Source organism: Protopterus annectens, chromosome 10.part0, assembly GCF_019279795.1.
Source record: "Protopterus annectens isolate FY-2018-M chromosome 10.part0, PAN1.0, whole genome shotgun sequence".
NCBI lineage: Eukaryota > Metazoa > Chordata > Ceratodontiformes > Protopteridae > Protopterus > Protopterus annectens.
In genome coordinates, this window is record NC_056744.1 from 1,478,735,526 (window position 1) to 1,478,746,470 (window position 10,945).

General features: G+C 35.8%; 1 protein-coding gene across 1 annotated transcript in view; it reads left to right on the forward strand.

The window, feature by feature from the left end:
- LOC122813669 (zinc-binding protein A33-like) overlaps window positions 1-10,054 on the forward strand; it is a 326,949-nt gene extending 316,895 nt beyond the window's left edge. The window contains exon 6 of the mRNA XM_044086109.1: window positions 637-10,054. Within this exon, the coding sequence (XP_043942044.1) occupies window positions 637-1,181 (545 nt within the window). The 3' untranslated portion in view covers window positions 1,182-10,054. The remainder of the gene's footprint in view (window positions 1-636) is intronic.
- The last annotated feature ends 891 nt before the right edge of the window (window positions 10,055-10,945 follow it).

A 10,945-nucleotide genomic window follows, 5' to 3' on the forward strand; every position in this document is an offset into this window, starting at 1 on the left:
TAGGTGGATGTAATTTGCTTCAGTTTATATTTTATTTTGTGGTGCGGACAAGTGGTTACTTACCTGGAGTTTTCAGTCAGTGATGCAAGTGTTCATTTAAATGTGGTTTTGGTGATGTAGTCTCAGTCTTAAGAAAGTTGGGTAAGTGGGGTTTAGATCACTAGACATAGACCCCCCCCCTCCATCACATAGGGAAATGCAGACATGCATCACAACAGCCCATGCATACCGACACCTAGACATCAGTGGACACATGAAGGGAGATGGGGCTAAAATATAAGTAATCTTCTTAGTTCCCCGGCTTTCTCATTGCCTCCAGTGGCATCTCACATTGCCAGTAAAGTGAGCTGGCAACTTCAGCTGTCATGGTTAGAACTAGATCACAGAATTCTCAGTGTACTGATGATGACTGCAGGCTGATGGGGTAGTCAAGCTGCAACAGATGTAGAGACCAATCTGCAGGAGTGGGAACCCTGACAAAAATAAAACTGGTTAGGTCTCAACTATTTTTTATTTTTTATTTTTGGGAGTCATCAAATTTCCTTAATATAGTATATATTTGAATGCTTTGTTGAAACCTTGAAATGTGTTAGATGATTACTATGAGATGATGTAACCAAAATTTTTATTTTACAGTTCCATCACCTCTGACCCTGGATCCTGACACAGCACACGCTAAGCTCATTCTATCTAAGGACCTGACAAGTGTGAGATATGATAGCGTTAGACAGGATCTCTCTGACAGTCCTAAGCGATTTGATTATTACATCAGTGTACTTGGGAAAGAGGGCTTCAATTCAGGGCGACATTACTGGGAGGTGGAGGTGAAAAACAAGACTGAATGGGATGTGGGTGTCACCAGACAATCCAGCAACAGGAAGGGATGCTTTGAAATGAATGCAAAGCATGGATATTGGATTATGATGCTGAGGAATGGGAATAAGTACATAGCTGAAGATTCATCATCCGTGGATTTAAACCTCACTGTGAAACCCCAGCGGATTGGAGTGTACCTGGACTATGAAGGGGGAGAGGTGTCATTGTCTAATGCTGACAACATGTCCCATATCTACACCTTTACTGACAAATTTACTGAGAGAATCTATCCTTACTTCTGCCCCTGTTTTAATTATGAGGGAAATAATGCAGTGCCCATGAAACTAGTCCACCTGAAACTGTAATCTGAATAAGAAGTTGTTCTAGCACTCAGTTTTATTGCATTCTTTCTAGTGTATTATTTTCAGTCATTTTAAAAAGTACACTATCAGAAAGAGGTAGAATGCTAGTGCAAAATGAATTATTTTATTATACAGCAAACATTTGTTTTATATTACCACAAGTAATTGGCTAACTAATTTAACATTGCTATCAAAATGATTGTAATGTTACTTCCCATGAAGTTTGCAAAGTAAAGCTCAAAAGTCTAGGATTTATTTAGGATGCTTGTATATAGCAAGTCAAAGTAACGATTTTATCTTGCACTCTACCAAATTTAATTGTAATAGGCAATGCAGTTTGTGCTAGAGTTCTCATGTTGCGAAGTGAAAATTCAGTGCAAAAAAAGATCATGGAAAGAACAAATACATATGTAATGCTGATGATATTCTAATTCAGTAGGTGTGTCATTAGGATATTTATGTATGCATCTGTCTCTTCATGTATGTAAATTTGCATGTATTTATTTATTTATTTGCATTTGTTAACTGGGACGACTATAGCCTATTTCCAGATAAGGCCTGAAACAAAAGCTCCATATTTCTTAAGGCAGTTAGAAAATAGTATACAGCAGGTCCTTGACTTACAACAGGGTTCTATGTTGATGACATCATCATAAGTTAAGTTTGTCATAAGCTGAAAATTCCCATAGAATGCGCTGTACTTTTCAGTACTACTTGAACCATATGAATGCATAAATTCATCATCATCATTATCATCTTTCAGCTGTTCCCGTTAGGGGTCGCCACAGCAGATCATATAAATTAATATGCATAAATGCCGATAACCATTATTAAGTCCAGGTGGTTATAAGTCACATATGTTCAAGTTGACAGCATGCTGTACAGCTGAATTGAGAAATAAGACTGACATATATATATGTGAAGATGCAACACAACAGTAACATATTGTAACATAACATATCTTAAGACGATGGATGTCCAGGTAAGACGTATTAATAACAGTAACAGTTTGTAGGGTAATACAGGTTTCAGAGTAATTATAGGTTAGCAGATTCAACAAGTTTAGTTATAATGGCTTGTAAACAAGCAGCTTGTATGATGAATTAAACTTCTGAAGTTAAAATAGTTACATGAATAAAGCAGCAGATGAATAAGAGGGTACATAAATTTTACATCACCTTATGGAGAAGACAGCATTCTAGGAAGCTGCTGAGAAAAAATTGTCTGATTATTTATATTTGTTTTGTTTTGATTATTATAAAGTTAACATGGGTTGGGACCCCTTTTTCAATAGAGGCTGTTAGAGAAAATCTTCAAAGAAACAGCTTATGCAAACAATCATAGTACATGGTACAATACAGAAATAACGGAATGCATTTGCTTTTGTACAGCTAAAACAAACATACCATTCTTAAGTATTAGCAGCAAAATATATGATCTTATGACAGATTAATAAATAAGTGGCTGGGTTTTAGAACTTCAGGGAAGTGTTGTGTAAGACCCCTTCAAATGTAAAACTGCAGTGCAATGAGTTGTAGTAACAAGTTATTTAAAGGTGTCTATACCTGGACCACCAGTGAAATCACAGATGGAATGTCTGGATAACATCCACTCCATTGCTGAGTATTAATATTTAACTGAAAACTACAATTCTGGGCTACTTTTAGTCAAATGTTTTTATTCATTTGGCAGAATATCAATAAATTTATCCAGAGTGGCTTGATTATGTGAAATTTCTCAAAAACAGATTTTGAAGACTAAGTCACTATCACTGCCCTTCCCCATAGCTGTTACATATATTAATGTTACAGACTAAGTCTCTATCACTGCCCTTCCCCATAGCTGTTACATATATTAATGTTACAGACTAAGTCTCTATCACTGAACTTCCCCATAGCTGTTACGTATCTTAGTGGATTGGGTATATTTCACTGTGCCTCAGGACTTTCACTTTCATAATTCCAAGACCAAATATATTAACAACACTAGAAAGCTTTAGCCATCCACATGCAGGGAAGCCTTTCTCCCCACAATCCCTTACTATTTTTCTTATCACAAAATCATCATTGATCCATTCAAATATTTTTTCCTGGAAATGTGACATTCACATTTCCATGACTCAGTGATATGAATGACTGCCCGTTATAGCATTTAGTACAGGTTGTTTTAAGCGGTGCACCATTATGCTGCATGACAAGATATTACTCAGTAACTGAAAGGCTTTCAGAGTCTGATGTTCTATTTACAAATATGACTACTGCTTGTGATATGTCAAATCAAGGCCTGAAACATGGGCTGATTTCTAAACTCTGGTCATATCTTTGTCAAATTTGCATGTTTGTAGCTTACTTGCATGGGTTTTCTTATGGTGCTGTGGTTGCATCTGGCTTTTAAAAATACGTTGGTTGACTTATTACTCTAAATTTTCTGTTGCCTTTGTGGCTTATGTTTTGTCTTAAAAAAGTTCAGACAAGGCAGCTCAGCTGAGTGTCTTTTAACATAAATATGCAGAGATCAGCACTACAGGGAATAATTAAATGCACAAACATTGCAATCACAAACATACAGGACATCTTGCACTCAAGAATTAAAATGATGTCTGTGGTTAAGTACTAATCATACAAAAATTATTAGTGGCAAAAATATTTGTAGCCTGTACTGGCCAGCACATATTCTCCATTTACAGTGGAATATTTTTAGCTACTATGACCATTTAGCATAACACTATTGATGTAATTTGGGTAAAACAGAAAATAGCTGATGAGGCCCTAGCCCCAGGCTACAGTTTAATTTTATTTTGTTTTGCTTTGCAGCATTCATGGTGGATATAATGGAAGTGCACATCTGATGTTTCTATTGTGTTTTCTAGTGTGTAGCAGGTATGGTTCCAGACATAAACTACAGGCAGACCAAACAAACAGTCATAGCTTTAACCAGATGTAACAAACAAAAGTAAAAGCAATTATGGGGGACAAGCTCCTCCTGGGCTCATTTCCCATGTAGGGATTTTTACTCTTACTCATATATACTAGGTCCACAGTCAGACTAGTGTGGATAGAAGAACATAGTGAATCACTGACAGACATGTGGTAGAACCAATGCCAGCAATGACTGTCACTGAGAATCAGCCCTTGACAAGCCGCAGCTCAACCAAATGGGAGTAATGAGTTGTGACCTTATCCACTTCAAATTCAACCAGTCGTAAGGAGTCTGCCACTAATTAATAAAACTGTCACCTCGAGGAATCATAGATGGATAGCACACAATTAAAAGGTAAAAACTTGGCAAACACAGTAAAATAGAGATCCAGGCCACCAATGGAGACAAATCTTTTTAACACCACAAAGATTAGCGCTTTCATCTTGTAGCAAGACTTCTAAGCAACCACAAAATAAGTGACTTAGGTCTCACATTATGCATAATGCAGGTGTTGCAGGCAATAGCTTAAATGTAAGCTAGTAGTAAAAGTAGTGAGTAGGCTAGAATTCACAGAGTTAGAAGAATAAAGATTTAATGGGCATATTCTGTTAGGTGCATCTTTGTAAAGAGCTCATTCTGTACAGTATAAGCTTCTATGTACCACACTTAGTCATTATTATCTGCATATTCTCTCATGTGACCTAGTCTGTAAAAGCATGCACCACACAGTGATTTGTTTGTTTCCAGTTAGCATATTTGGCCAAGTAACAGGTCTCAAGATACTGCTTTGTACGAAATATCACCACATTGACAGGGTTGTACTTGATAACCCATGATGCACCTGGCATGCATCTTAAATAAATACCCTGCACCATGTCCATTGGTTTTGGTACCCTTACAAAAGACATAATTTGTTACAGTTCTGAATTCTTCTTGAATACTTTGACAGAGACCATAAAGCAACATTGATCATACTGATGTGTAGTTCAAAGCAAGGTTAATGATATGATTTCAACTACAACAATGATATGAAATGTTTAGGGGAGGGGCTTATAATGAATCAAGAGAGAGAGAGAGAGAATTAAATATGATATGGGGGTACTGGGGATGACATGAGAGAAAACATCATCAGAATGAGTCAAAGTTGCAGAGTTTATGCTCTGGATAAGAGTTTGAGGAAGATGGAAACAAATGAAAAAAGTAGAATGCCTAAACGAGCAAAAAAGGTAGAAGTGATGAAGTGAAAAGCAGGATGAGTGACAATAGAAGGAAGGAAACAAAAAGGCATCAGAGGAGATAGGGATAGCCAAAGAATTTACTGAAAGGAGTTAACAGAAAGGGTAAAGGAGAAAAATGTCTCCTTAGGCATATATAAAAAAAAGTAAGGGAGGGACAGACTTGGGCAAGCTGAGCAAAGATGAAGACAGGATCAAAGAAGATTGAAAAAAAAGAGGAGCAATATTCAGTGAATTATCCACATCAGTCTGTAGAAAGGTAAACAAGGATAATGTGCCATAATGAGAGGGAGGTGTAGTAGAAGGGGGACAGCAACAGGCAGTCATGAAGATGAAGAGGGAATACCGAAAGGAAAGATAAAGGATGGGGATCAGGTGAAGTGACTCCCATGATCCTCAGGACTGTGGCCAGTGTGTCCCCTGAATGAGACTTGCAGCAGATCTAGCTACCAGCCACTGCAGAAGTGTTTGAGGAGTGGAAGTAGTAACTATAGTAACCTGTAGAAGAGGGTAACTATAGTTTCCTGTGGAACAGGGATTAAGAAAAATCCCAAGAATTATGGGCTTTTAGCCAAAACAACAGTGGTAGGAGGAGTCATGGAGGGAAACACTAGGGGAAAAGCCAATTACTTCCCTCAAGAGCAGCCATCTCCAGGACAGCAAGCTACATTAGATCCAAGGTAGAAAGGTTCTGTTAGACAAACCTGACCCGGTTTTATGAGTGCATCTCAGGAGAACTTGACAAGATAGTTCCAGTAGATGTAGAGTACCTGGACTTCAAAAAAACTTTGGAGTGGTCCTGCACTCACAGTCTCTTTTGAGTGGTGCTGCACTCACAGTCTTGCACAGGACATTGTTAAGGGAAAAAATGGGGGAATCTGTGATAAGATAAAGATAAACAGATCACTGTATAGCTATATGGTAGGGCTCAGGGGTGTTGTGGTGAGGAAGACAATATCAGAAATAAGGTTTTTAACTACTAGAGTACTGCATTGGGTTGATCCAAGGTCCAGTAATCTTCACTGTGCTAATTTCAGTGATACCTACCCAAGTAGAGAAAAGAATTAACTCATTCTCTGATCACACAAGGTTAGAGGCACTCGATTCAGAAAAGGTTAGAGGCATGGGGATCACACAAGGTTAGAGGTACAGAGTTGAGGATGGGGAAGTAGTTTAAGGAAGGATTTAGCAAGATGGATCTTAAGGTTCAGTGCAGGCACATGCAAAGTACTGTACATGTGCCTATTACCATCTCTCCTGTACAGTATCAGTTAGGTGAATGGAACTGATGTAAAAAAAAAAAAAACAGGAAAAGGATCTGGAATGTCATGAAGATAATAAAAAGAGTTGTTACAGTAGGTAAAAGAAAGCCCGGTGTATCCTTTGAGAAATGGGCTCTAGAGGCAATGGGATAATGCTTGCACTGCAGTTTTAGAGTCCATACAAGGACTAAGATATAATTCTGATAAAAGGACTTTAAAGGAAAGCTATCAGAAGGGTACATTAAATTGCAGAGAATGGATATGACCACAGACTAATGGAGCTAACAGTCTTCTCATTTTACAAGAGAAAAGAAGAGACAGGAGGGCACATAATCTGGGTGCACAAGATCATCTCAGGGAGATGTAAAAAAGTTATTCTGAACAGGAATAATTGAGGGAGAGGTGAAGGCACAAGCATCAGATTTTAGTGGCCAACTATTCCTTGTCTCTATGAAAACATTTTGTCATGGAGAGGGTTGAGAACCCATAGAGAAAATACCAGAGTGAGTGGTGGAAAGGAAATACACATAGACATAGGACAGATGGAAAAATTGTCATTGGGAAGGTGGAAAAGGAGAGTAGGAAGAATGCTGGATTCATTAAAGAACAGATTAAATAAACAGCTGGAATAATCAGGGGCTGTAGTTTAAATGTTCACTCTGTTGAAGAAGTAAAATCTTTAAGGATGTAAATCATACAACAAAAAGAGCATATATGAGTTTCCACAGAAAAAAAATTTAGTTGGAAAATTGGGTGAAATGCCTATAAAATATGAACTATAGTTTCTTGATAATTCCAAGCTAAAATCCTAGGCTCAGAGCCTTCAGGATGGAACTTTACAGCTAAAATTTAGAGTGTGTAGAACAAATCTAAGGATTTTGCAAATTATTCAACTCATGGACCATTCAGCCTTCTTTCGGTTAACTATTTCAGAGCTATTCTCTGAGATTGGGAAAGACTTCATTGATAGCACTATATTGTGTATAAAATGATTTGGCCTATAGAATTTTTCTCCCAAAGTTGGATATGATCCAGGCAGGTCATTTATGCAGAAGTATATATTGACCAATTTTTTTCTTTCATGCAGTCCTGCTAGTTTACGACAAAGACCCAGTGCTGATGTTCACATCTGTTAAAGAAACCAAGTCCAAAGTATTAGCTATGTACTTTCTGCCATAAACTCAAGGTCATTGGAGCAGATTCTCCAACAGGTCGATAAAGTCTTATCTGGACATTGTTATTTATCTTTTTGGGTAAATGTGTTCCCTAATGCTGCAAAGATAATGATTAATAAATGTAGTATCTATAACTATGAATGACTTAATCTAACAAATTAAGCGACAAAAATGTTTAGATTTTTCTCTCATATTTCTGCTGGTATTACATGTTTTCAAGAAATACATTTAACATCAGAGAAGCATACATTTCTAATATTATAAAAATCATTTAAGTAGTTTTTTGCTGACTCAAATGACAGTAATTGTTTGAGTGTGGCAATAATTTTGCAGGTTTCTGATTTTTGCAGAAGTCAGACAATAGAAGTCAGATTTTGTTTGACTAAGCCACTAATCTCATCTAAACATCTGCCTTTCTACATTGCTACTCCTACCCTCTCAATCATTCTCTCCTTCTCTTCTACTTCTGCTCCTTTCCTCACTTTATCTAAACTAACTCAGTCATCTGTCTTCATTAAAAGATTTCTTGCAGCTGCTTCATCTTGTCACCTTCTGGGTAATTACATATCTCAGATAAAATGGTTGCACTCATTGAAGTTTAAAAAATAATCATGCTATACTAAACTTTGTAGCTGTTTCAGCTAATCTATCTCAGAGGTTTAAGAAAATAATTGTATTTACAAAGTTCCTTTCAGAACATGCACTGATCATGTTACTTTATAAAATGTAAAAGAAAAATACCTTATCTTAATTTAGAAGTATTTTATTTTGTATAGAGAGGGAATCTGTAAGGCCATAAAGGAATTATAGACTAATAAAAATGTGAAATACTTACCCTTTCTAATAATTTCAGCCTCATTCAGATATTATAGATATGGAGTCGATTGGAAAAACTGCTTGATCAACTGCAAATTGTTTAAAAATTTCTGGTAGTTAAGTTACAAACTCCACCCCCACTCCCCACATTAAAGCACAAACTTAATTATTTAACTCTGTATTGTGAGAATTATATAATACTGTATAGCCAGTTGCAAATAAAGATATTTCATATTTGAGTAACACGCCACATTCTTTCATAACATATTAACTCCAGATTCTAGTTCAATGTATATACACATGATACAAAGTCTGGGGAGATTAAACACAAATCTGACAGACATTTTATATAAATGTTATATACTTTTTCAGACTAGTGTTCTGAAATTTTCCCTTCAGCTTTTCAGATATAGTCAAATAACATCTTGAGCGTATCCAACAATATAGCAGAAAACTATTGTTTGAAGAATCTAAATGTATTATCACAATTAACAGGAGGCATTTTGTTTTGCCCAAATAAAATTTGACCTGAATGATCTCCCAATGTAATTTTATAAGTAGTTTATTCAGGTGGTAGTTCTGTACGCAACACAAGTATTGGAATATCATGAGACTTCACCCCTAGACATGGATTCAAATTCTTCTTTGGCCAAGTTGATTCTTCTTAAGAAAATTGAGGAAGGTAAAACTTTATTTTCTAACTATAGACCAGTTCTTTTAAACTCTGACTATAACATTTTATGGTAAAGCTACTTAACAAGCTTATTTCCTGAACCATCTCTAATATTATTCATCAGAATCAATTGTGCTTTATATCAGGAAAAATGTCTACCATAAACCATATTCTGCAAGTCATTCTACTATATTACAAGAATAATAAAAATAAACAGCTAACTGGAACCTGTTTTTTCTTCCTTATATGTCAAATACATCTGATACAATAAAAAGAGATATTTAAGCCAAGTTCTTATATGCCCAGATTTACTGACTCCCTTAATAAACCTAATTCAAGCTTTTTCCTCCAAAGTAAGCATTGTTTAGATATATCACTGGTCTAGATTCAGTAACATATTTAATCCATGAGAGTGCACAAAGGCTGGGCTCTTTATCAAAACTTGTTTTTACTAGCTATTAATCCAGTACTACATTCCATAAACAAAAACTATGTGATCTATCTAATTGTTATTAATGAAACATTAATAAAACTTCTAGCTAATGTAGATAATTTAATGTTACTGAAGTTCTCTCTTCACTACCTCATTTCTTTCAAGAAACTAATAAACTACTTTTCTTACCTATAGAATTAATCTGTCAAAAGCAAAAGTTATCATTTTGTTAATGAAGCCTTTATTTCTGAACATTCCAGTTTATCCAGTATTAAAAAAATGGGGTGATCTTACTGAAATGACTTGACTCACATTTCATTGCCACAAATAAATTAAAAATTTGACTAATTTCTTTGGACTTCATCAAGATAGTTTAATTTCTGCATTTCTTTTGTGGGTAGATTTTTTTAATTAAATATGTATTTAATTGGATTTTTTCTGACATAACTCATTTATGCCCCTCAGTGAAAACTGGTAGAGTAAAGTTAAGATAATCTGGCTCGTGTTTATTTTTGCAGGTTGACACCTTGAATGCAGTGGGCTATAACTGTGCCATTTAAAACATGAGGTTGAAATTTAAATTACCTACAGGTCTCAGTCCGCATTTAGCTATGATAAATTACTATCATTATAATATATTTGTGTAATAATGTATTGAAATATTGTCTGTCCACTTAGATTGAATTATTAGCCCAGTCCAGCTCTAAGGAATCTTACCCTGATTCTACACAGTTAACAACTGGAAATAGTTCTCATCTTCATTCCTGCATTACCTTCCATGGCAACATATCTCAGCATCAGTTTGGTTACCACAACTAGCCAAAAGGAAAGTAAACAAATGAGACCATGTTAAATCTTACTTTCCTTCAGATTTTGTTTCCTGGTTAAATGTTGTTAAGCTCCATTCTTATGTAGGTTATCGTGGTGCTTTAGCACCCATTACTGCTGTCAGTGGAAGAATAATAAATCATTCTTCCTGAAGTATAATGTTTTGTCAGAAGCAATATACTTTAGCCAGATTATTTGACTTTGTTAGAACTATTTGCAATGGCTCATTAACAGCAATATAACCAGAGGGGGCGACTGAGCTTTTGTTATCATTGACACTCAATAATTTTGAAGCATTACTGTTGTAAAATTAGTCTTGCTACAAATATTTTCATGACAATCCTGAAAAATATACTACACATAGCTTATTAGATTCCCAAAACAATGAGACAGGACAGTAATTAACAACATGTTGAAATGGCTGTA